Raw genomic sequence first — 27,307 nt, 5'->3', positions numbered from 1 at the left:
CATCAAAACTTGGTTGCACTGCACTGAGATTACCACGAGCAGTTCTGGTCACCATATTACAGAAAGGACATCGAGATACTGGAGAGGGAAGATTTACAATGGTGATCCCAGAAATGTGAGGGTAAACTCACATGAGTTTATATGAGGACAGGATGGACAGGCTGGGTCTTTGTTCTCTAGAAAAGAGAAGGCTGAGGGGGGTGACCTCATCGAGGTATTTAAAATTCAGAAAGGTTTCGATGGAGTGGATACAGAGGGAGTGTTTCCTCTGGTGGGAGGGGAGACCAGAACTAGGGGTCATCGATATAAGATCCTCACTAATAAATCCAATGGGGAATTCCGGAGAAACGTCTTTACCCAGAGAGTGGGGGGGAATGTGGAACTCGCTCCCACAGGGAGTGGTCGAAGTGAATAGTGTCGATGTAGTTAAGGGGGAAGCTGGATAAACACATGAGGGAGAAAGGAATAGAAGGATATGGCGATGGGGTGAGATGGGAGGAGGCTCGTGTGGAGCAGAAACACCAGCACGGAGCAGATGGGCTGAATGGCCTGTTTCTGTGCCGCATATATGAAATCCTGTGTCATCAAATCCTGTCTATGTCACTGTACAAAGTGCCTTCTCTTATCCAGGAGTAACGGAGCTAGTTTTAGTTCTGTTCCCCTTGGGATCAAACCCCAGGTTTTCCACAAAATGAAACCAGTGACCAGGCTGACATCAATAAATTCCTTTAAATGTACAATACAGGCTCTGCCCATGGTGTCAAGATAAGGCAATGGCAGAGAGTGTGGGGATGAGGTGGAATTGAAGAGAGAGGGAGCCTCCTCACTTACACTGTGCCTTTGTGTAAGATACCCTTGGTTGTGTACACATGCATATGTAGGATTAAGATTGACCTAAACTCATGGTAAACAAAGGACTTGCATTTCTCTAGCGCCTTTCCCCCACCTCAGGACATCCCGAAGCATTTCACAGCCAATGAAGGATTTCTTTTGCAGTGAGCTCACTGTTATAAGAAACACAGCAGCACACAGCAAGATCCCACAAACAGCAATGTGATTATGGCCCCAGACCATCTGCTTTTTTACTGATGTTGTTGGAGGTGTAAATATTGGCCCCCAGGAAACCAGGAGAGCTCCCCCCTGCTCTTCTTCCAAATAGAGGCCATGGGATGTTTTACACTCACCTGAGAGGGCAGACGGGGGTTTAATGTCTCATCTGAAAGATGACAAATCTGACAAGGCAGCGTTTCCTTGGTACAGGCCCTCCGACAGTGCAGCACTCCCTCAGTACTGACCCTCCGACAGTGCAGCACTCGCTCAGTACTGACCCTCCGACAGTGCAGCACTCCCTCAGTACTGACGGGGTGCTGCAGTACGGAGGGTCAGTACTGAGGGGGTGCTGCACTGTCGGAGGGTCAGTATTGAGGGGGTGCTGCACTGTCGGAGGGTCAGTACTGAGTGGGTGCTGCACTGTCGGAGGGTCAGTACTGAGGGAGTGCCGCACTGTCGGAGGGTCAGTACTGAGGGTGTGCCGCACTGTCGGAGGGTCAGTACTGAGGGTGTGCCGCACTGTCGGAGGGTCAGTACTGAGGGAGTGCTGCACTGTCGGAGGGTCAGTACTGAGGGGGTGCTGCACTGCCTGAGGTGCCGTCTTTCAGATGAGACATTAAAGCTGGGCCCCGTCTGCCGTCTCAGGTGGGTGTAAAAGATCCCATGGGCATTATGTTTAAGAAGAGTGGGGGGCGGGGGGGGTTTCTCCCCATGTCCTGACACCAAAACCACTAAAAAGAAACTGATGACCTGGGTTATCCTCAGATTGATGAAGGATCTTGCTGTGTGCAAATTGGCTACCGGCTTCCCTGCATTACAACAGTGAGCAGAGTTCAGAAATTAAAGCACTTCATTGTTTGGGGCCATAAAGCGCGATGGGACGCCCTGAGGCGGTGAGCGGCGCTAGATAAATGCATGTCCCCCTTTCACTTATTCTTGCTGCTTAACAGTGGCGAAGGCGCCTTTAAGAAGTGGGCGGGGCGCGGCTGACGTCAACCCCTGCCTTGAATGGTCATTGATGTGTGTCGGAAGGGACGTCCTCTCGTTGGCTGGGGACACAGTTTGAATCATCTTCTTGATGTAAATTTCTGGGAATGAGTGAGAGCAGTTTGATAAAATCTCTCACACATTTTGCAGCCACAAGTCTGGACGTGAATCGAGGAGGCGAAAGCATCTCTGGTGAGTAGAGATTTAAATATATATAATATATATATGTAGACATATATTAGTGAACAAAACAACAGGAAACAAGTTTAGAAAAGTTTTTCAGAAGTTGGCCTTAAACTTTTTCCTGCCAGAGAAGTGTTTGTTTGCAATTGGCTATCAAATGGTAAGCAACCTGGTTACTTACATCTGTAAGTCTCTTTTTTTTTAAACCATGTTGCAGGAGAAAATATCTTTTTTCAGAGTTAGTTGGTAAGCTTTTTAAAGTTGTGCCTGTTGATGGAAGGTGCCACAATCACTTTTTCTTCCGAACTGAACTTTGAGCTGCACACGAAACAAAAACAGAAAATAGCTGGGAAAACCCATCAAGTCTGAGCACATCTCTGGCGAGAGAGAGAGAGAGAGATCAAGAGTTAACGTTTCGAGCCAGCGGGTCAGTTTAATGTGCTGTGTCCCAACGCTGAATACAAACTCTCTGTCTCTGCCGCCAAGGGTTGATTTTAGGGACCATCGAACAATCGGCACTGTCTCCAGGAGAGGAGGTTGGGGGACATAAGCAGAATTGATGGCCGCGTTAGAGGAATGATATACTTTCTCAGTGGGGGAGTGGGTTTCGTTAAGGCACAGTTCATGGTTCAGCACCTCCAAACTTTTTTTTTTTGAAAAGGTGATGTTTTTGAGATGGTCTTTTAGGTGAACACGTGGATTTGGTTTCCAGTTTTGAAGTTTATAACTGTGCTGCTTGTAGTTTGTAAGAATGATTGATTGATTCATTCGGGATCACTCAGGGTGGATGGGTTGCTGCCAGCTCTGGTGGGTGGGGGTCGGGGGATGGGGGCGCGGGTCTGAAGAGTTCGAAATGAAAGTTAGATATTGGTGTGTGTTTGGGGAATCCCAATTTTTGAGTCCAGGAGAGTGTGTGTGTGTGAGAGAGAGAGAGAGCGTGTGTGTGTGTGAGAGAGTATGTGTGTGTGAGAGAGAGAGCGTGTGTGTGTGTGAGAGAGAGAATGTGTGTGAGAGAGAGAGAGAGCGTGTGTGTGAGAGAGATGTGTGTGAGAGAGTGTGTGAGAGAGTGTGTGTGAGAGAGAGAGAGCGTGTGTGTGTGAGAGAGAGAGTGTGTGTGAGAGAGAGATGTGTGTGAGAGAGAGAGTGTGTATGTGTGTGAGAGAGTATGTGTGTGTGAGAGAGAGAGATGTGTGTGTGTGAGAGAGAGAGCGTGTGTGTGTGTGAGAGAGATGTGTGTGAGAGTGGGAGCGTGTGTGTGTGAGAGTGTATGTGTGTGAGAGAGAGCGTGTGTGTGTGAGAGAGAGAGTGTGTGTGAGGGAGAGAGCGTGTGTACGTGTGAGAGAGAGTATGTGTGTGTGTGAGAGAGAGCGTGTGTGTGTGTGAGAGAGAGAGTGTGTACGTGTGAGAGAGTGTGTATGTGTGTGAGAGAGAGTGTGTGGGAGAGGCTATGTGTGTGTGTGAGAGAGTGTGTATGTGTGTGAGAGAGATGTGTGTGAGAGAGAGAGCGTGTGTGTGAGAGAGTGAGAGTGTGAATATGTGTGTGTGAGAGAGTATGTGTGTGTGAGAGAGTATGTGTGTGTGTGTGAGAGAGAGAGTGTGTGTGTGAGAGAGAGAGTGTGTTTATTAAATTTCTTCTATTTGATGCTGTAGTTTTTGGAGTTATTTTCTCCCAGGGAGGAACAGGAGAGATTTGGTTTTCTTTTACTCGGCCCCTCAGGAAGTGTTAGCTCCGCCCTGCAATTGGAAAAACAAAAATGCCCCCGTGTGACCTGAAGACTGAGGGTAGTTGCGGTTTCTGTGGGGCCTGTAATGGACACTGGGGGAGGATGTTTGATATGGACACCTTCCTGGACAGTGGCACCAGAGTTACTCAGGGAAAGTAGCGCTTTTCCCCACCTCAGGACGTCCCAAAGCCTTTCACAGCTAACGAAGGACCTTTTTTTTGTGTGTGAGCTCACTGTTGTAATGTAGGAAACGCAGACAATTTACGCACAGCAAGATCCCACAAACAGCAATGTGATAATGACTCAGATCATCTGGGTTTTTTTTTAGTGATGTTGTTTAAGGGATAAATATTGGCCCCAGGACCACGGGGAGAACTCCCCCCACCCCCCCACCCCCCCCACCCCCTGCTCTTCTTCCAAATAGTGGCCGTGGGATCTCGCCGCGACGCCTCCCTTGGCCGAATGTCAGTCTGGATTGTGAGCTCCTGGTCTTTGTACTGGGAGGCTGGTGCCCACAACCCTGTGAGCCAGAAGTAAGTGTGCGACGGACTGAGACACTGACTCACTTTGCTGGGCCGACAGGGCTTCCATGGAGCTTGTGTCTCTGAATCCACCGCAGTTAGAAACAAAACAACATGTTTACAAAAATCAGCTGTTTCACCTGAGGACAGTTTTAACAATCTGAAGGATTGCAGACTTCAGTGCAATTTGGATGTGAGATTGACTCTCACTTTTACTGTTTTACGCTCGGACATTGAATGCAAAGTGTTCTGTCCGAGAGAGGGATGTCCTTCTCCTGCTGTGTGACTATGAACAACATCTGGAGTAATGACTGGCTCCTTGTCCCTGTCTCCACGTCCTCCCATTTACCTTTATAACGTTTTCCGTTTTAATGTTGTGGGGCTAATATTCACCCACCCCCCTCCCACCCCAATGAATATCGCTGTCAAATAAAAATCGGATCTGGGTCACTATCGCATTGTCCTTTATGGGATCTTGCTGTGCGCAAATTGGCTTTTGCTTTCCCCCCATTACGATGGTGACCCCCACTTCATAAATGGAAGGGAGTCATTTGGCTGTGAGGCTCCTTGGGATATCTTGCAGCGGTTAAAGGCGTTACAGAAATGTGAGTTCTTCACCGGATATACAGCAGGCCATTCGGCCCATCTGCTCCGTGCCGGTGTTTCTGCTCCACACGAACCTCCTCCCACCCACCCCCCTCTTTCCATCTCACCCCATCACCCTATCCTTCCATTCCTTTCTCCCTCATGTGTTTATCCAGCTTCCCCCTAAAACACATCGATACTATTCACCTCCACCACTCCCTGTGGGAGCGAGTCCCACATTCTCCCCACTCTCTGGGTAAAGAGGTTTCTCCTGAATTCCCCATTGGGTTTATTAGTGATGATCTTATATCGATGGTCCCTAGTTCTGGTCTCCCCCACACACAAGTGGAATCAGTCTGTCTGTATCCAGGTGCGTGTTCCAGAAGGGTCTTGTCAGCAATGCCTACCACAGTCAAATAGCTCGCCAGCCATCACTATTGTGGGGGGGGCAGGTAAAAGAGTTGCTGGTGGTGGGGGTGGGATGTTGTTGACACAAAGGGGTCATTCCAGCAGCCAGACCATGATCTCTATATTCCATCACCCTTCTCCCCACCCCCCTCCCTCACCCAACTCCAACATCCCCGACTGTAACACACTCTGAACAGGTTAATCTCTAAACACCCCCACCGTTCCCCCGCAGATACACCAGGAGACGATGAAGGAGGAGATCGGAGCCGGAGTGTCCTTCCTGGTCAGCATGGTCAGGAATCGCAGCAGGCTACATCAGGAAAAGATTGAGGAGTTTGGGGAGAAGCTCACTGCGATACTGTACAGAAAATACCAGAATCACTGGTACCCAGCCAATCCCAGCAAAGGACAAGCATACAGGTAAGCAAACAGCAGAGCCGCCCAGTACAATGGCTAGAATATTACAGCACAGAAACGGGCCATTCAGCCCATCTGCTCCGTGCCAGTGTTTCTGCTCCACACAAGCCTCCTCCCACCCCTGTTCATCTCACCCCATCACCATATCCTTCTATTCCTTGCCCCCCGCCCGCCCCATGTTTTTATCCAGCTTCCCCCTGAAAGAGTATAAAATATTGGCCAGGGAGGACCCTCCTCATTATTTCTTGCATTGCGCTGAGGGACATTGTCCATCCACTTGTGAGAGCAGATGGAACAAGTCCTGGGTTTGAGTCTCCACCCCAGAGACTTCAGCCCCATAATCCAGGCCGACACTCCACAGCGCCAGTGCCGAGGGGGCGCCGCGCTGTCAGAGGGTCGGTGCCAAAGGGAGATGCTGGCCTTCAGGTGAAACTTTAAACCAAAGTTCCCATCTGCCTCCTTGGTGGGTGTAAACGATCCCACGGCCACTATTTGGAAGACGAGCAGGGGGAAGGTCCTGGGGCCAATATTTACCCCTCAACCAACATCACTAAAAAAACAGATGATCTGGGTCATTACCACATTAATGTTTGTGGGAGCTTGCTGTGCACAAATTGGCCGCCACGTCTCCGACATTACACAGTGAACATACTTTTGAATAAGTATTTCATTGGCTGTGAAAGGTTTTGGGACATCCTGGGGTGGTGAAGGCGCCAGAGAAATGCAAGTCTTTGTTTTGAAAAAAGCAAAAAAACTGCAGATGCTGGAAATCCAAAACAAAAACAAAAATACCTGGAAAAACTCAGCAGGTCTGGCAGCATCTGCGGAGAGGAAAACAGTTAACGTTTCGAGTCCGTATGATTCTTCAACAGAACTAAGGAAAAATAGAAAAGAGGTGAAATATATGTTGGTTTAAGAGGGGGTGGGACAGGTACAGCTGGATAGAGGGCCAGTGATAAGGTGGAGATAACCAAAAGATGTCATGGACTAAAGGGCAAAGAGGTGGTGACGGTGGTGGTATTATTTTAGGAATGTGCTAATGGGGACATTAAGGGTAGAAAGCAGGACGAGCAAGGTACCAGGTAGCCCTAGTGGGGGTGGGGTGGGGGGAAGGGATCGAAATAGGCTAGAAGGTAAGAGATAAAACAATTGATGGAAATAAACTTAAAAATAATGGAAATAGTGGGAAAAGAAAAATCTATATAAATTATTGGAGAAAAGGGGGATCGGAAAGGCGGTGGGGATGGGGGAGAGAGTTCATTGATTGTCTTTGTTTTGAAAGTTGCTCGAAGTTGTCCCTGCAATACCGCCCTTTCCCCACCTGGGGGCGCCGCTGCTCAGTTTTAAATTTGGATGAGCAGCTGAACCGCTTAAAGCCCCTTTAAAGCTGAGACAATGAAATTTTAGGGGCATCTTAAAGGAAGGTAGATAGAGGTGGAGAGGTCTCGGGAGGGAATTCCAGAGTTTAGGGCCCCAGGCAGCTGAAGGCACGGCCACCAATGGTGGAGCGATGGAAATCAGGGGATGCTCAAGGGGCTGCAATTGGAGGAAGGCAGAGATTTTGGAGGGTTGTCGGCCTGGAGGAGGTTACAGAGATAGGGAGGGTTATAGAAACTTGGAGGAAGTTACAGAGATAGGGAGGGTTGTAGGGGCTGGAGGAGGTTACAGAGATAGGGAGGGTTATAGAAACTTGGAGGAAGTTAGAGAGATAGATAGGGTTGTAGGGGCTGGAGGAGGTTACAGAGATAGGGAGGGTTGTAGGGGCTGGAGGAGTTAAACAGAGATAGGGAGGGTTGTAGGGGCTGGAGGAGGTTACAGAGATAGGGAGGGTTGTCAGGCTGGAGGAGGTTACAGAGATAGGGAGGGTTATAGAAACTTGGAGGAGATTACAGAGATAGGGAGGGTTGTAGGGGCTGGAGGAGGTTACAGAGATAGGGAGGGTTGTAGGGGCTGGAGGAGGTTACAGAGATAGGGAGGGTTGTAGGGGCTGGAGGAGGTTATTGAGATAGGGAGGGTTGTAAGGGGTGGAGGAGGTTACAGAGATATGGAGGGTTGTGGGGGCTGGAGGAGGTTACAGAGATGGGGAGGGTTGTAGGGGCTGGAGGAGGTTACAGAGATAGGGAGGGTTGTAGGGACTGGAGGAGGTTACAGAGATAGGGAGGGTAGTAGGGACTGGAGGAGGTTACAGAGATAGGGAGGGTTGTAGGGACTGGAGGAGGTTACAGAGATAGGGAAGGTTGTAGGGACTTGAGGAGGTTACAGAGATAAGGAGGGTTGTAGGGGCTGGTGGAGGTTACAGGGATAGAGAGGGTTATAGAAGCTGGAGGAGGTTACAGAGATAGGGAGGGTTGTAGGGACTGGAGGAGGTTACAGAGATGGGGAGGGTTGTAGGGACTGGAGGAGGTTACAGAGATAGGGAGGGTTGTAGGGACTGGAGGAGGTTACAGAGATAGGGAGAGTTGTAGGGGCTGGAGGAGGTTACAGAGATGGGGAGGGTTGTGGGGACTGGAGGAGGTTACAGAGATAGGGAGGGTTGTAGGGACTGGAGGAGGTTACAGAGATAGGGAGTGTTGTAGGGACTGGAGGAGGTTACAGAGATAGGGAGAGTTGTGGGGACTGGAGGAGGTTACAGAGATAGGGAGGGTTGTAGGGACTGGAGGAGGTTACAGAGATAGGGAGGGTTGTAGGGACTGGAGGAGTTTACAGAGATGGGGAGGGTTGTAGGGACTGGAGGAGGTTACAGAGATAGGGAGGGTTGTGGGGACAGTTTTGAAAACAAGGATGAAAGTTTTAAAATGGAGGCGTTGTTGGACTGGGAGCTAATGTATGTCAGTGAGTGACGGGGTGAAGGCTGAACAGGACTTGGTACAACTTGGGAAAAGGGCCAGTAGGGTTCTGGATGGTCTAATGTCTGTCCTCTTGGATCCTTCAGTATATTTTTTCTCTCCCTGGTAGATGCATTCGGATAAACAGGAAACATAAAGCAGACCCATCCTTGTTGCTCGCTTGTCAAGACTGTGATCTGGAATATAACCAGTTGAGACTGCCCAAAGAGATTACGTTGTGGATTGATCCCCAGGAGGTGTGCTGCAGGTAAGTCTTCACCTGGACGGTTTAGCAACACAGTCACCGCAGAGACAAACACAAGGAGCTCATCTGGAGAATTGTGTCCGATTCCGACTGCCTCACACTTTAGGAGGGAAAGCGAGGCCTTGGGGAGGGTGAGGGGGAGATTGACTCGAATGGCGCCAGGGAAGAGGGACTTCAGTTCATGTGGAGAGACTGGGGAAGCTGGGATTGTTCTCCTTAGAGCAGAGAAGGTTAAGGGGGAGATTGAATCGAGACGTTCAAAATCATGAGGGGGTTTGGATAGAGTCAATAAGGAGAAAGTGTTTCCAGTGGCAGGAGGGTCGGTAACCAGAGGGACACAGATTGAAGGGAATCGGAACCAGAGGGGGAGATGAGAATTTTTTTTACACAGCCAGTTGTTGTGATCTGGAAGGCGCTGCCTGAAAGGGGGGTGGATGCAGATTCAACAGGAACTTCCAAAGGGGGAATTGTGTCTGTCTGTCTCTCTCTCTCACTGGTGTGCTCTCTGTCTCTCCTTCACTGTACGGTAAACCTTCCCTCGGCTGTGTTCTGCCAGTTTGTGTGGGTGTTTGTTGTTTATACCAGGTTGTTAGTGGCTGTGTCTCGCGTGTTGCTGCCTGACCCGATTCCCACTAAATCTTCATTTGAAATTCCTGCAGGTGTAGTGATGGGAGTCTGCCTTTCACTGTCGCTCAGTTTGGACAAGACTCCAGGAGGGCGGCATCGTTAGACTCTGAGCAAGGCAGCGCGTCCTCGGAGTGCAGCACACCTGACTGTCACTCGGAGACTTCGTCAGATGAAGGGGAACATGCCAAAGGTCAAACAGTGAAGGAAACTGCAGCAAAAACAGCTGAAGCTACTGGCAAGGTAAAGAGAACATTGAGCACCCAGTGCTGGGAGGGGTCGGAGTGAATGGTTCCAATACTCTCCGGGCCGATCTCCCACCTTCTACCCCTGGAAACTCATCAAAAACTCAACTGCCCCCAGACCCTAACTCACATTGAGTCCCGTTCACCCATCACTATCCTGTCGCTCACTGACCTACACTGGCTCCTGGTCCAGCAACACCTCCGTTTTTAAAAAAAAATCTCATCCTTATTTCAAATCCTTCCTCACCCCTCCCTATTTCTATAAACCCCTGGAACCCTCCCTATCTCCGTAATCTCCACCAGCCCCTACAACCCTATCTCTGTAACCTCCACCAGCCCCTACAACCCTATCTCTGTAACCTCCTCCAGCCCCTACAACCCTCCCTATCACCATAACCTCCTCCAGCCCCAACCCTCCCTATCTCCATAATCTCCTCCAGCCCCTACAACCCTATCTCTGTAACCTCCTCCAGCCCCTACAACCCTCCCTATCACCATAACCTCCTCCAGCCCCAACCCGCCCTATCTCCGTAATCTCCTCCAGCCCCTACAACCCTATCTCTTTTACCTTTTCCAGCCCCTACAACCCTCCCTATCTCTGTAACCTCCTCCAGCCCCTACAACCCTATCTCAGTAACCTCCTCCAGCCCCTACAACCCTCCCTATCTCCGTAATCTCCTCCAGCCCCTACAACCCTCCCTATCTCTGTAACCTCTTCCAGCCCCTACAACCCTCCGAGATCTCTGCGCTCCTCCAATTCTGGCCTCTTGACCATCCCCCGCTTCCCATCGCTCTGCCATTGGCGGCCATGTCTTCAGCTGCCTGGGGGCCCTAAGCTCTGGAATTCCCTCCCTAAACTCACTCACTCCCTCCCGAACACAGTCTGTCTCTCTTTCTATCTGTGGGAACTGGCTGTGCAATTGTTGGCTGCCCACATTTCCTCTATTTACAACAGTGACCACACTTCAAATAAATTACTTCATTGGCTGTGAAACACTTTGGGACGTCCTGAGGTGGGGAAAGGCGCTAGAGAAATGCAAGTCCTTGCACATGGCCTGTGGAGACGGGGCTGGGGATTAAATGGAGCTTGTGTGTTTGATTTGTCATGTTTAATTGATTAAATAATTTTATCCCTTAGGTTTCTGGAAGTTTCTCCCAGTGCACTTCTGCGTGGCCTCTGTACCCTCACAAGCCGGTGCAGTATGCCAGATTCTACCAACCCGTCCCCCTCATCAGCTACTACTTGATACCCGGACTGGACAAGGCCCTGCAACCTCCCCCAGGCTTCCTCCTGCCTCAGGTGCAGGCCCACTGCTCGAAGATCGGCAAAAGGCACAAGTGATGAAGGTCCTGGCTAGCATAGGGATCGGATACCTCGCTCACACTGAGCTGTGCCAACCCTGTGCTTAACTGCTCCATTCTAACACCCATGGGCATGTTTGCAAGTGGCTGAGCTGTGTGTGTGTGTGAGCGCGGTGTGTGTGTGTGTGTGTGTGAGCGCGGTGTGTGTGTGTGTGTGAGCGCAGTGTGTGTGTGAGCGAGGTGTGTGTGTGTGAATGAGTCAGAGAGAAATGTTGCTGTATATAACATTCACTACTCACCTGTGTGTGTAAGGCCCACACTGCCTATGTGTGTTTGTGGGTTTACACTGCTGCTCCTGTGTGTCTGTGTATACTTTATATATAATTGAAGCCGTCTCTGTATTATAAATCTGTACTAAAAACTCAGGTATCTTTGAAAATATGAGGTGTGTCCACATTGCCTGACAGGTAATTGTTATTTATCATGTTTACAGGGGGAGTGTGTGAAATACCCCAGAGTCTCTGTTAATATGTATTTGTTAAATTATCATCTATCTGGCTTGTGGAATATTTAATGTTTTTGCACTTTTATTTTATTTCCTGCTGCTGATCACTCTCCATTTGCTCCTTTTGAAATCTCAGAGCCTCTCTTGGGTAAGAAACTTAGCTGTGATGCTTATCATAGCCAAATAGCCCATCAACATCCACTGAGTGAGGCTCCAGAAGGTGCCTAGCGAATGGATTGCTGAAGACATTAGGACAAACTCTAGCACTCAAAAGAGTGTGTTTTCTGTGCAATATACATTGAGCAATTTAAATTTTTTAAATCCAAAAATTGTTTAAAAGGGATTTGGGGAATTGTTTCCTGAGGATGAGGTGTTGAGGAACAACTCTGGATCCCTGGGATTTTTTAGCTCTTCTTCCTTAATGTGGGAATAGTTATTCCCATGTTCCTGTATCTTTCTCCCAGGTTAGGGGAAGGGTCCCTATCTCTGAATGGCCTCCTGAAACAGCTTGCTGTGTTTATTCATACCAAAGGCCGCAGTGTGTTAACACAGTGATCCTCTGGTCTGCTGTCCTGCTGCCATTGCCCATTCCCACCCTCAAACAGTGACTTGTGTTTCCACCCCAGTAACCCAGGGACACAAGCTCCCCAGTGGGGTGAGTGGAAGCCCCTTACCCAGACCCTCACCCAGTTCATGTCTCTCCAAGTCTTTACAGATATTGGAGAAAAATCACAGCGGACCAACACAGTGTTACTGCTCCCCAACTGGTGAATGGGAGAAACTTTTATAAAACTCAGTATTTATTGACCGTCAGTTAAGCGCGAGTTAAATGGCTTATTCTGAATGTCTCATTAAATTTCTTTTTTCTTTTGTGTAAAATAAATTAAACCACTTTGTTCAAACAACATTCCCAGGGTGGTGTGAGTTTCTGTAAAGATTGGAATACTGATTTCCTCCTTTTGGACAACTTCATGTGTTCATCAGCTGAGGCACTTTGGGACTTTCATGGAACAAACTGGTCACTCGTTAGGGTGGGGGAGGGAGTGGGATTTTTTAATTCATTCATGTGGGCGTCATTGGCCGGGCCAGCATTTATTGCCCATCCCTAATTGCCCCTTTAGAAGGTGGTGATGAGCTGCCTCCTTGAACTGCTGCAGTCCATGTGGTGTAGGTACACCCACAGTGCTGTCAGGGAGGGAGCTCCAGGATTTTGACCCAGCGACAGTGATGGAACGGCCGATGGATTTGCAAGTCAGGACGGTGAGTGGCTTAGAGGGGAACTTCCAGGTGGTGGTCTTCCCAACTATCTGCTGCCCTTGTCCTTCTAGATGGTAGTGGTGGTGGGTTTGGAAGGTGCTGTCTAAGGAACCTTGGTGAGTTTCTCCAGTGCATCTTGTAGATGGTACACACGCTGCTGCTACAGTGCGTCGGTGGTGGAGAAAGTGAACGTTTGTGGATGGGGTGCCAATCAAGCGGGGCTGCTTTGTCCTGGATGGTGTTGAGCTTCTTGGGTGTTGTGGGAGCTGCACTCATCCAGGGCAAGTGGGGAGTATTCCATCACACTCCTGACTTGCACCTTGTAGATGGTGGACAGGCTTTGGGGAGTCAGGAGGTGAGTTACTCACCGCAGGATTCCCAGCCCCTGGCCAGCTCTTGTAGCCACAGTGTTTATATGGCTAGTCCAGTTCAGTTTCTGGGTGGAGAGAAGGCACCAATTTCTCCCCAATTCCAGGGTTGAAGGACTTGTGGAAGAATTGACCCGAGCCACCAAAGCAGAACAGCAAACTGGAGAAACAGCAGACTTAACATGGAGTTCAACAACTTCCAGTCATGAAAGTGCTTTTATTGTTATAGCTCATTTTTATTCATTGATTTATCCCCTTTTTTATCCCACTTGCTATCCTTCTCGCTTCCAATGTCCCCTCTCCCCACCCCAAAGGACCATCTGTCACTTCTTCCATGTTGTTCTTTCACCGACTGGAAACCCTCGTTCTGCTATTAACACATTCTCCTGTCGGAGGGTCAGTACTGAGGGGGCTCCGCGCTGTCGGAGGGTCGACACTGAGGGGGCTCCGCGCTGTCGGAGGGTCAGTACTGAGGGGGCTCCGCGCTGTCGGAGGGTCAGTACTGAGGGGGCTCCGCGCTGTCGGAGGGTCGACAGTGAGGGGGCTCCGCGCTGTCGGAGGGTCAGTACTGAGGGGGCTCCGCGCTGTCGGAGGGTCAGTACTGAGGGGGCTCCGCGCTGTCGGAGGGTCGACACTGAGGGGACTCCGCGCTGTCGGCGGGCCAGTACTGAGGGGGCTCCGCGCTGTCGGAGGGTCAGTACTGAGGGGACTCCGCGCTGTCGGAGGGTCGACACTGAGGGTGCTCCGCGCTGTCGGAGGGTCATTACTGAGAGGGCTCCGCGCTGTCGGAGGGTCAGTACTGAGGGGGTCAGTGCTGTCGGAGGGTCAGTACTGAGGGGGCTCCGCGCTGTCGGAGGGTCAGTATTGAGGGGGCTCCGCGCTGTCGGAGGGTCAGTACTGAGGGGGTGCCGCGCTATCGGAGGGTCAGTACTGAGGGGGCGCCGCGCTGTCGGAGGGTCAGTACTGAGGGGGCTCCGTGCTGTCGGAGGGTCAGTACTGAGGGGGCTCCCCTCATCATGTTAATACTCTGAGGTGCTTCAATACAACGATGATATATTTAGTGTTCACTGTACACTTTCCGTCTGAGTCGTACAGCCCGAGGGGTCTATACAATTCCCAGCCCCTCGGTGCACTGTAGCTGAAAGGTCTTAGACAGCGACCTTTCCCCATTGCGCCTTTGTGGCGGCTGCCCCCAGACTCTAATACATCCCTCAGCACGTAGTCCACGGTACCTCATTGTGGGGGGGGGAGAGAGAGAGATGGGGGGAGGGCTGGCACCCGCAGGGCAGTGGTGGTGTTGGGGGGGGAGCCTCCACAGCGCAGAGGGTTATATGTTCATATGTAACAATCATCCATTCTGGGCTGATTTTCCCCTCCCTGACACAGGCTCAGTGCTGGGGAAACTCAGTCGGTGCTGGACAGTCCCGTTCCCCAGAAGGTTTTGTTCTCCAGCTGCTCCATCCTGATGCTCAGGTGCTGTTGTCACAAGGCCCCGTGTTTCATCTGGACAGGTCACCCCTGTCAAAGGGACATCCTTAGATGCTTCATTTCGATTGTTCGAGTGTCGATTCCTAGGAGAGAAAAACCAGCAGAGTTCAGGTGACATTAAAAGAATCCAACACTTTGGACAAGTGTGGAAAGGAGCCGTTCAGGAGCACAGACCGATTAAATTACACTCAACATCCTGGGTACCAATAGCAGCTGGAAAGTGGGTCACAGGAGCTGCACGGTGATGGAGCACAGAGTGTAGAGGAGAGGAGGCCCGGTGTTCATCGGCAGGTTTCACCATTTTCCCGGGCTCGGTTGGTGTCGGTGACCCAATATAGTACCACTGGGGGCTCTGCTCTTTCCAACAAGCCTGACCACGATCACACATGTGGTTTTGGAGGAAAAGACTTCAGACCACAGGCGTGAAAAATCCCGTTATAAGGATTATAAGCCTTATAATATAAGCCTCCCCTGGTTTTGGCAGCGTTTGACGCCGCTTGTGCCCCACCAGCACCTTCCGATGCAGCAAAATGTCCAGACACAGGTCGCCAAAATTATTCACCGAAACCGCTCTCCGGTCTCTGGGCTCTAGCTCGGCCAGGCAATGTGCTGTGGGCAGCGCACAGCTACCGTTTTCCATAGCCGGCCAAGCCATAAGACCATAAGATGCAGGGGCAGAAATAGGCCATTCAGCCCATCGAATCTGCTCTGCCACTCAATGAGATCATGGCTGATCTGATAATCCTCAACTCCACTTTCCTGCCTTTTCCCCATAACCCCCGATTCCCTTTCTGATTAAAAATCTATCTCAGCCTTAAATATACTTAACGACCCAGCCTCTACAGCCCTCTGCAGATTCACTACCCTCAGAGAAGAAATTCCTCCTCATCTCTGTATTAAATGGGCGACCCCTTGCTCTGAGATTATGCCCTCTGGTCCTAGACTCTCCCACAAGGGGAAACAACCTCTCAGCATCTACCCTGTCAAGACCCCGAAGAATCTTTAATGTTCAAATATGGTTGCCTCTCATTCTTCTAAATTCCAATGTGTACAGGCCCAACCTACTCAACCTCTCCTCATAACAAAAGCCCCACAAGCAGCTGTTGACTATGTCTGGCCTGGAGCTATGGCCCAGAAAGCAGTACTCGGTCTCTGTGCCACCCCACAGCCAGGCAGAGAGCCAACGGCAGGGCACTCGCACCGGACTGCGCAGCTCGGTCAGCACTTGTACTCACCGCTTGAGCGAGCCAATCCGATCGTCCAGCCCGGAGTTATGGCCTGGAAAGCAGTACTCGGTCTCTGTTCAGCCCCATAGAGAGAGCCAGTGATGGGGCATTGACACCGGGCTCTGCAGCTCCCAGATCCCTTCCATCTGCTGTTTAAAGTGAACCAATCTGGCTTCCCACCCTGGAGTTACGGCCTGGAAAGTGGCACTCAGTCTCTGCGCTGTCCCACGGCCGGGCAGAGAGCCAGCCACCAGGCACCGGTACCCAAGTCCACAGCTCGCTGGGCACCAGTACCCAAGTCCACAGCTCTCTGGGCACCAGTACCCAAGTCCACAGCTCACTGGGCACCGGTACCCAAGTCCACAGCTCACCGGGCACCAGCACCCAAGTCCACAGCTCACTGGGCACTGGTACCCAAGTCCACAGCTCACTGGGCACCGGTACCCAAGTCCACAGCTCGCTGGGCACCAGTACCCAAGTCCACAGCTCTCTGGGCACCAGTACCCAAGTCCACAGCTCACTGGGCACCGGTACCCAAGTCCACAGCTCACCGGGCACCAGCACCCAAGTCCACAGCTCACTGGGCACTGGTACCCAAGTCCACAGCTCACTGGGCACCGGTACCCAAGTCCACAGCTCACTGGGCACCTGTACCCAAGTCCACAGCTCTCTGGGCACCTGTACCCAAGTCCACAGCTCGCCGAGCACCATTGATCACAGGACTAAGCCCAGTGAACCTTTGTTACAATGCCTCCAAGTCACATATAACCTGCCTTGGAGAAGCACACCAAAACTATACACAGTCCTCCGGGTTTGGTTCTATCCATGCCCTATATAAAGTGCAGTGAATCTTCCTTACTCTTCTACTCCAAACACTTGCAATAAAGGCTAACATCCTATCTGCCTTCCAAATCATCCACATGTTAACTTGGTGATTTGTGTATAAATCCTTCCAAATGTCTTTAACTGATCTCCTGCCTTGGAAAAATATTCTACTTTTCCATTTTCCAAATGTTCACAATTCCCACATTATACTCCATCTGCCTCCATTTTTGCCCAATTACTTCACCGGCCTATATCTCTTTGCAGCCTCTTTGTATCCTCCTCAGTTTACTTTCCCATTGAGCTTTGTATCATCAGCAAAATTGGACATATTACACTCTATCCCCTCACCTAAGTCATTGATCTAGATTGTGAATAACTGATGGTTCAGCACTAGTTACATTGTGAGCCCTAATCTTGTGGAACAGCCTGTTGTGTGGCACCTGATCAAATTCCTTCTGAAATTCCAAATATATTCCTCATCCACTGGTTCCCCCAGGGGGATAATATTTGTTCCTTTTCAGTCCATGGGGAATGTTCAGCAGCTACAGGATGACAAGCTGGAAGTGACTGGATAATGCTACTCAATGATAGGGTGGATTGAAGCATCCTCACAGCTCAGTAAATGGATAGTTTTAGATGTCAGCAACATTTAAGAAAACATTCTAAAACAAAAACAGGATTAAAATGGAAACAATGAAACATTCTTCAACTCACCATTTTTGTCGCCTTTGGAATACGCAAACCACAATTCCAGAAAGCAAAACTCCAACAAAAAAACCAACAGCAACTCCAATTCCAAATCCAATTCCAAATCCAAATCCAGGCCGTGCTCCTGTACAAAGTACAGGACCTAGAGACAGAATTAAGACATTAACAGACTGGGACACACTAACAAAACTAACAGCAGAGACCTTCAGCACCTAGTGTTTCAGAACCAACCCCAGTACAAACAGATCCCTGGTTAATTCTAGTCCTGGAGGGATGTGGGAGGTTAGATACCAATAATCACACACACACCAGGCCACCCCACAGCTCCGTGCATGCACACACTGTACCACAATGTGATCGATACATGCTTTCCAATAGAGATAACTGGACACTGACCAGCAGCAGCCCCCCTTTGATTAAAGCCAACAACCTGCTGAAACAGAGAAGAGGAATTTCAAAAAATAACTTCTTCTTTGGCTGGGAATGCCATGAGGTTGGATGGGTCACCTGTTTGCACCCAGATCAATATGATTCTCCACTGAATTCAATGTTGACGATTCCCGGGGTCACTCCCTCCCGACTGTATACCACTGTGCCCACACCTCTGTTGGGTCTGTCCTGCTGGTGGGACAGGACATGCCCAGGGATGGTGATAGAGGAGTCTGAGATGTAGGGTTGATTATGTGAGTATGACTATATCACACAGCTCTCCCAACTTGGACACTAGTCCCCAGATGTTAGTGAAGGGACTTTGCAGAGTTGACGGGGCTGGGTGTGTCTTTGTTGTTTCCTGATTCGATAACTGGGTCACAACCAGTGATCCGTTCAGTTTTAGTCTGTTTTTTCTGTCTCATGGTTTGATACAAACTGATTGAATTGGCCGAGTAAGTCAGGGGACAGTTAAAAGTCAACCAGGTTAATGTGGGACTGGAGTCACATGGAGACCAGACTGGGTAAGGACGGCAGGTTTCCTTCCCTAAAGGGACATTTGTGAACCAGTTGGGGTTTTACAACAATCCAACAGCTTCAGGGTCACTTTTATTGGACCAACTTTATATTTCCCAGATTTTAAATTTAAATTCATTATTAATTGAAGTTCCCCATAGAGGGTCTGAATTCACATTGTCTGGGTGATTAGTCCAGGCCTCTGGATCACTTGTCTAGTAACATAATCACTGCACTACCAAACCCATAACTCAGAGATTAAATACAGAACACCTGAAACAGAAACCTCTCACCTCTTACAGAGAGATGGATGTGATCAGTGTGCTCCCAGTGTAACCCTGCACCTGTTCTCTTGTAAATCTGACACTGATCCTGGTTCTGGTCTGACTTCCTGAGGTCAGAGATTAGAACTGACCAGTTGCCTTGTTCCAGTTGATCGGTGAACAACTGACAGTATACAATAAAGGGAGATCTTCTAAAGAAGGTGCAGGATCAGAGGGACCTCGGTGCATATGTACATTGGTCATTGAAGATGACTGGGCATGTCCAGAGTGCAGTTAATAAAGCATATAGTATCTTAGGGTTTATTAATAGGTGCATTGAGTACAAGAGTAAGGAGGTCATGTTAAACAAATAAGACACTAGTTAGGCCTCATCTGGAGTACTGCGTCCAGTTCTGGGTGCCATACTTGAGGAAGGATGGGAAGGTATTGGAGAGAATACAGAGGAGATTCACAAGGATAATTCCTGGGATGATGAACTGTAGCTATGACGATACATTGGAGAGGTTGGGACTGATTTCCTTGGAGAAAAGAAGGCTGAGAGGAGACTTGATAGAGGAATTCGAGATCCTGAGGGGTAAGGACAGGGTAAATAGTGAGAAACTGTTCCCACCCAGGAGAACATCAAGAACTAGAGGGTACAGATACAAAATAATTGGTAAAAGGAGTAAATGTGATATGGGGAAAGATTTTTTCACCCAGAGGGTGGTTGGAGTCTGGAACAAACTCCCTGAGAGGGTGGTGGAGGCAGGTTCGATCCAGGTATTCTAAAGGGAATCAGATTGCTCCCTGAAAAGAGAGAATGTGCAAGGTTACGGGGATAAGGCAGTGGACTGAGACTAGGCAGATTGCTCTTTCAGATAGCCAGTGCAGACACAATGGGCCAAATGACCTCTTTCTGCACTGTAAAGATACTGTGATATCTGTACAGGTACATTATCCTGTACTCCCCCCTCACACATTCTGTGAATCAGCTGCTGCTGTCAAAATTAACTTTCAAAAGGAAATTGGATGAATTATCAAAGGGAAGGATAATTACAGGGAGAAAACAAAATTTGAAGAACTGATTTGGCCTTGCGAGTGATAAAGTCATTTCAGAAGCCGCTGGCTGATGCAGCGAGAGATCATTTGTCTCTGGGTGAATGAATTTAAAAAGGGACAAAGTGTCTCTTCCTCAAACCCGTTTCTCGATCTTGTGGTTAAAGTGATACAACCCCACCCTCTGCTGGCGGATGGACGCTACTACACAAGCGGAGGGGAACTCGTCAGGGATTCAGCAAGAGAGCAGGTCAATCAAAAATGACAGGGAAAAGTGTGGTTCAGTGTCTTCAGAGGAAAGCTGTAACGTACAGGTCGGGTGAAGTAGAAATTAAGTTTTATTTTTGATTGGAAAATCAGGGGAGAGCGCCAGCGCAGTACCCCCACATCTGGAGTCACATCTCGGCCAGACTGGGTAAGGATGGCAGGGTTTCCATCCCTAAAGAGACATCAATGAACCAATTGGGATTTTACAACAATCCAATAGCTTCACGGTCACTTTTATTGCAACTAACTTCAAATTTCCAGATTTTTATTTAATAAACTCAATTTAAATTCTTTAAGTGCTATGTTGGGATTTGAACTCTCATTCTCCGGAGCCTTAGTCTGGTAAGAGAACCACAGCACTACCAAATCTTCCCCACATGGTACATTTGGTCACTTCACCCCACCCCTCCCCTCCTCCTCCAATACCGACCCTCCGACAGTGCAGCGCTCCCTCAGTACTGACCCTCCAACAGTGCAGCGCTCCCTCAGTACTGAGCCTCAGACAGTGCAGCGCCCCCTCAGTACTGAGCCTCAGACAGTGCAGCGCTCCCTCAGTACTGAGGCTCAGACAGTGCAGCGCTCCCTCAGTACTGAGCCTCAGACAGTGCAGCGCTCCCTCAGTACTGAGGCTCAGACAGTGCAGCGCTCCCTCAGTACTGAGCCTCAGACAGTGCAGCACTCCCTCAGTACTGAGCCTCAGACAGTGCAGCACTCCCACAGTAGGGATGTGGTGTTTTCTGGGAACACTAGGATTTACGCAGAGTATTTATGGAGTGGGAATTGAGACAGTTAAACGGTTTTAACTGTTTTCTGTGTGGATCCAGGATCACACGGATTTACAGGACCAGTCGTGAACAGCAGCAGATTGTTGGAGAGGGAACCGCACAGACTCCAGTGTCTGAATGAGTGACTCCTGTTCCTGGGAACAAACTGAACACTGCAATGGGGAGGAAGGGACTGGAAGGGGCTCATTCTCACAGACTCATTCTATGGTGAAATATCACACAGCATTTCAAACCTTCCAATGTTACTACCTGTCTATCCAGCATGATCAAATGTAAGAGCTGAAAACACATGCAGCAGTTTAGAAACAGATTTACCTGGTACAGGTGTGCTTGGTACAGGTGTGTTCAGTACAGGTGTGTTCGGTACAGATGTACTCGGTACAGGTGTGTTTGGTACAGGTGTGTTCGGTACAGGTGTACTCGGTACAGGTGTGTTCGGTACAGGTGTGTTCGGTACAGGTGTACTCAGTACAGGTGTACTCGGTACAGGTGTGTTCGGTACAGGTGTGTTCGGTACAGGTGTGTTCGGTACAGGTGTGTTTGGGACAGGTGGACTCGGTACAGGTGTGTTCAGTACAGGTGTGTTCAGTACAGGTGTGTTCGGTACAGGTGTGTTCGGTACAGGTGTACTCGGTACAGGTGTACTCGGTACAGGTGTGTTCGGTACAGGTGTACGAACTCGCTCTAAAGAAAACATCATGTGTTTAGTATTGCGTGTGAAACAAACTGCAGAAATGTTCAAAGACTCTAACAGGCTTTAGGGAAACACATCCTGGGAGGAACGAGACTCAGGTCAATATGATCGGAAAAGGTCGGGAGCATGGTCGGCAGAGTGAAAAATCCAACAGGATTGCATTAACTGTGGGGGGTAGAATGGAAGTTTTCCAGAGTTACCCTGAGCAGGATCATTCCCAGCAGCCTACATCCCCCTGTGGAGGGAATCCCCCCAGGATCCTGGGTCTACTGGGATACACTTTCACAGTAAGTGCACTGGGTCTTGTAAAGGCTGCCTGAGAGGTGTGATATGCCCCACCTCCTGCACCCCAAAATCTGGAGACAGATGGAGCTTTTTGCTGGAGAGTGAGTGCAGCTTGATAGCTCCATTAACTCCTTCCATCACCCAGTTTGACAGCTCTGTCCTTCAGGGCTCCATCAGCTTGGTCAGTGATGGTATTACTGACCCAGCCTTGGTGATGGACAGTGTTGTCTCCACTCAGCACATTCAGTGTCCGAGCCACTCTCACTGCTTCCTCCAAGTGGTGTTCAACATGGAGGAGTACTGATTCATCAGCTGAGGGAGGGCAGTAGGTGATAATCAGCAGAAGGTTTCCAGGTCCATGTTTGACCTGAAGCTGTGAGACTTCATGGGGTTCAGAGTCAATGTTGAGGATTCCCGGGACTACTCCCTCCGGACTGTATACCACAACTCTGGTGGGTCTGTCCTGCCAGTGGGACAGAATATACCCAGGGACGGTGATAGAGGAGACTGGGATTCAGGGTTAATTCTGTGAGTATGACTCTGCCAGACAGCTTTCCCAACTTGGACACCAGTCCCCAGATGTTAGTGAGGGGACTTTGCAATGTCGACTGGCCTGGATTTGTCTGTATTGTTTCCTGTTTCGATGCCTGGGATGAAGCCAGTGATGATTTAGTTTTATTCTATTATTTCTTTCCAATGGTTTGATATCAATTCATTTTGATCTGCCCTCTGACCTCCTCGGCCAGCTTAACCAACCAGGTTACTGTGGGACTGGAGTCACGGAGACCAGACTGGGTAAGGACAGCAGGTTTCCTTCCCTAAAGGGACATTCGTCAACCAGTTGGGGTTTTACAACAATCCAACAGCTTCATGGTCACTTTTATTGCAAATAACTTTATATTTCCAGATTTTTATTTAATAAACTGAATTTAAATTCTGGAAGTGCCATGCTGGGATTTGAACTCTCATCCTCTGGATTGTTAGTCCAGGCCTCTGTATTACTAGTCTAGTAACATAACCACTGAATTACCGAACCCATACAGAGATTAAATACAGAATGTCAGAAACAGAAACCTCTCACCTGTTACAGAAAGATGGATGATATCAGTTTGCTCCCTTACAAAAGCTGCAGCTATTCTCTTGTAGATGTGACATATATACTGGTTCTGGTCTGTCTCCTTGAGGTCAGAGATCAGAACTGACCAGTTGCCTTGTCCCAGTTGATCTTTGAACAGGTTTGTTCTGTTTCTGAATCGTGGATCTTGTTCTGTCAAATCGTCGTTCCCAGCGATGAACTTGTGTAAAATTTCACTCTTGGCTGTAACCCAGACTGCCAGTAAATCTGAGACTGGGACATTCCCTTTGTAGGTACAGGGCAGCACAACCTGCTCCCCAAGGAACCCAGAAACTGGGACAGACGAGTCACCTGGAAGAGATTGAAAGTATTTATCCACAGATATAACCTCCCTGCTGGTACATTACATCCCAAGCTTCACATGGTTACACTGCGATGCTCGATTTACAAGAAACACTGATCAGTAACTCACTGCTTTCATTTCTGTGAGAAGGTTAAAGCTCAGGCATTAAGGGCCTTCAACTAAACTCAGCTTGTGCTGGAGATTTGTAAGCACAGAGCAGCTGGACAGCACTTTGAATCACATGTTTTTCATTCGTACACATGCTGGGAGAACACATCAGGATATTGGTCACCTCCCCTTGGGAGAAAAATCACAGACTGGGGGTGCACAATGTGAGGTGGAACTCAGGAACAGAAAACTGACCCTGAAATGTAAGTTTGGAATCCCAAGTCCTGATGACTCTACTCCCCATGTTCTTGGACATTCCCAGTTCTATTTGATCCCAGGAATGTCGCAGACTCCTGATCCCAGTGCTGAGGACCCTATCCCAGTCCCACGGGATCCCAGTCACCCATCCCAGTGTCACCGAGTGTTGCTCAGTGAACAAATCCCATTGTTCACATCACAGGGGTTAATCTGAAGACATTAACTGCCTTCCTTTCAGCTCTCATGATCATTATTTAATGAATAAACTATAGTTTTGGAGAAACATTTCTGAATGAACATTCCAAATCATTTCAAAATGGTCATTACGCAAAGAGCAATGAAATTCAAATTTGACATAATGTTCCACTTGAGATACCTCAATCCCACCGTGATACAACTCTGTCACCCCCTCCAGTCCCTGCAAACCTCCCGATCTCTGTAACCTCCTCCAGTCCCTACAACCCTCCCGATCTCTGTAACCTCCTCGAAACCCATACAACCCTCCCTATCTCTGTAACCTCCTCCGGCTCTAGAACCTACCCTATCTCTGTAACCTCCTCCAGCCCCTACAACCCTCCCTATCTCTGTAACCTCCTCGTCCCGACAAACCCTCGCTATCTCTGTAACAACCTCCGACCCCTATGACCCTCCCAACTCTGTAACCTCCACAAGTGCCTACAACACTCCCTATCTCTGTAGCAGCCTCCGACCCCTACAACCCTCCCCATCTCTGTAAGCTCCTCCAGCCCCTACAACCCTCCCCATCTCTGTAACCTCCTCCAGTCCCTACAACCGTCACTATCTCTGTAAACTCCTCCAGTCCCTACAACGCTCCCAATCTCGGTAACCTGCTCCAGTCCGTACAACCCTCTCTATCTCCGTAAACTCCGCCGCCCCTACAACCCTCCCTATCTCTGTAACCTCCTCCAGCCCCTACAACACTCCCTATCTCTGTAACCTCCTCCAGCCCATACAGCCTTCCCTATCACTGTAACCTCCGCCGCCCCGACAACCTTCCCCATCTCTGTAACCTCCGCTGCCCCTACAACCCTCCCTATCTCTGTTACCTCCTCCAGTCCCTACAACCTTCCCTATCTCTGTAACCTCCTCCAGCCCCTACAACATTCCCTATCTCGGTAACCTCCGCCGCCCCTACAACCCTCCCTATCTCTGTAACCTCCTCCAGACCCTACAACCCTCCCTATCTATGTAACCCCCTAGAGCCCCTACAACCCTACCTATCTCTGAAAACTCCTCCAGTCCATACAGCTATCACCACCTCTGTACCCTCCTCCAATCCCTACAACCTTCCCTATCTCTGTAACCTCCTCCAGTCCCTTCAACCCTCGCTATCTCTGTAACAACCTCCGACCCCTACGAACCAAAGAACTCTGTAGCCTCCTCCAGTCCCTACAACCCACCCTATCTCTGTAACAACCTCCGACCACTACAACCCTCCCTATCTCTGTAAACACCTCCAGTGCCTACAACCCTCCCTATCTCTGTAAACTCCTCCAGTGCCTACAACCCTCACTATCCCTATAACCTCCTCCAGTCCCTACAACCCTCTCTATCTCTGTAACCACCTCCAGCCCCTTCAAACTACACTATCTCTGTAACCTCCTCCAGCCCCTACAACCCTCCCTATCTCTGTAACCTCCTCCAGTCCCTACAACCATCCCTATCTCAATAACAACCTCTGACCCCTACAACCCTCGCCATCTCTATAACCTCCTCCAGTCTCTACAACCCTCCCTATCTCTGTAACCAACTCCAGCCCCTACAACCCTCACTATTTCTGTAACCTCCTCCAGCCCCTACAACCCTCCCTATCTCTGTAACATCCTCCAGCCCCTACAACACTCCCTATCTCTGTAACCTCCTCCAGTCCCTACAACCCTCCCTATATCAATAACAACCTCCGACCCCTAGAACCCTCCCCATCTCTGTAACATCCTCCAGCCCCTACAAACCTCCCTATCTCTGTAACCTCCTCAAGCCGCTACAACCCTCCCTAACTCTGTAACCTCCTCCAGCCCCTACAACCCTCCCTATATCTGTACCAACCTCCGACCCGTACAACACTCCTAACTCTGTAACCTCCTGCAGAACCTTCAACCCTCCCTATCTATGAAACCTCCTCCAGTCTCTACAACCCTCCCTATCTCTGAAACCTCCTCCAGCCCCTGCAACCCTCCCTATCTCAATAACCTCCTTCAGTCCATACAACTCTCCCAATCTCTGTAAACTATTCCAGTACCTGCAACCCTCCCTATCGCTGTACCAACCTCCGACCCCTACAACCCTCCCAATTCTGTAACCTCCTTTAGTCCCTACAACCCTCCCAATCTCTATAACAACCTCCGACACCTACAACCCTCCCCATATCTGTAAACTCCTCCAGACCCTACAACACTCCCTATCTCTGTAACCTCCTCAAGCCCCTAAAACCCTTCCTATCTCCGTAACATCCTCCAGCCCCTAAAACCCTCCCTATCTCTGTAACCTCCTCCAGTCCCTACAACCCTCGCTATCTCTGTAACCTCCTCCAGCCCCTACAACTTTCCCTATCTCCATAATCTCCTCCAGTCCCTACAACCCTCTCTATCTCTGTAACCTCCTCCAGTCCCTACAACCCTCGCTATCTCTGTAACCTCCTCCAGCCCCTACAACTTTCCCTATCTCCATAATCTCCTCCAGTCCCTACAACCCTCTCTATCTCTGTAACCTCCTCCAGACCCTACAACCCTCCCTATCTCTGTCACCTCCTCCAGGCCATACAACCCTCACTATCTCTGTAACCTCCTCCAGAACCTTCAACCCTCCCTATCTCTGTAACCTCCTCCAGACGCTACAACCATCCTATTCTGTGTAACCTCCTGCAGCCCCTACAACCCTCGCTATCTCTATAACCTCCTTCATTCCCGACATCCCTCCATATCTCTGTAACCTCCTCCACTACCTACAACCCTCCCTATCTCTGTAATCTCCTCCAGCCATTAAAACCTTCGCTATTTCTGTACCTTCCACCGGTCCCTACAACACTCACTATTTCTGTAAACTCCTCCTGTCCCAACAACCCTCCCTATCTCTGTAACATCCTCAATTCCCTACAAACCTCCCTATCTATGTAACCTCATCCTGTCCCTACAACCCTTACTATCTCTGCAACCTCCTCCAGTCCCGACAACCCGCTCCATCGTTATAAACTTCTCCAATCCCTACAACTCTCCCTATCTCTGTAAACACCTCCAGTCCATACCACAACTATCTATGTACCCTCCTCCAGTCGCTACAACCCTCCCTATCTCTGTAACATCCTCCAGCCCCTATAACACTCCCTATCTCTGTAACCTCCACCAGTCCCTACAACCCTCCCTATCTCTGTACCCTCCTCTTGTCCCGAAAACCTCACTATCTCTGTAACCTCCTCCAGTCCCTACAGCCCCCGCTATCTCTATAACCTGATCCAGTCCCTACAAGTCTCCCTATCTCAGTAAACTCCTCCAGTCCCTACAACCCTCACGTTCTCTGTAACCTCCACCAGTCCCTACAACCCTCCCTATCTCTGTAACAACCGCCGACCCCAATGACCATCCCAACTCTGTAATCTCCTCCAGTCCTTACAACCCTCCCTATATCTGTAAAAACCTCCAACTCCTACAACCCTCCCTATCTCTGTAACCTCCTCCAGACCCTACAACCCACCCTATCT

The 27,307-nt window shown here is 49.5% G+C and overlaps 2 protein-coding genes across 2 annotated transcripts in view; one reads left to right on the top strand and one right to left on the bottom strand.

Moving 5' to 3' along the window:
- Positions 1–27,307, bottom strand: part of LOC144674199 (V-set domain-containing T-cell activation inhibitor 1-like) — a 52,294-nt gene that overhangs the window by 18,248 nt on the left and 6,739 nt on the right. The window contains exons 2-3 of the mRNA XM_078535665.1: positions 22,890–23,275; positions 21,475–21,513 (exon numbers count right to left, since the gene is read on the bottom strand). Of these exons, the coding sequence (XP_078391791.1) occupies positions 21,475–21,513; positions 22,890–23,275 (425 nt within the window). The remainder of the gene's footprint in view (positions 1–21,474; positions 21,514–22,889; positions 23,276–27,307) is intronic.
- LOC144674193 (protein BTG3-like) lies at positions 5,706–11,176 on the top strand. Its single transcript, XM_078535659.1, has 4 exons — positions 5,706–5,878; positions 8,831–8,968; positions 9,625–9,832; positions 10,973–11,176. The coding sequence occupies exons 1-4, from the start codon at positions 5,706–5,708 to the stop codon at positions 11,174–11,176; spliced, it is 723 nt and encodes a 240-aa protein (XP_078391785.1).

The sequence above is a fragment of the Cetorhinus maximus genome, unplaced genomic scaffold (assembly GCF_964194155.1).
Source record: "Cetorhinus maximus unplaced genomic scaffold, sCetMax3.hap1.1 HAP1_SCAFFOLD_587, whole genome shotgun sequence".
NCBI lineage: Eukaryota > Metazoa > Chordata > Chondrichthyes > Lamniformes > Cetorhinidae > Cetorhinus > Cetorhinus maximus.
The sequence above is the reverse complement of the archived record's forward strand: the minus strand, read 5'-3'. Positions and strand labels throughout refer to the sequence as shown.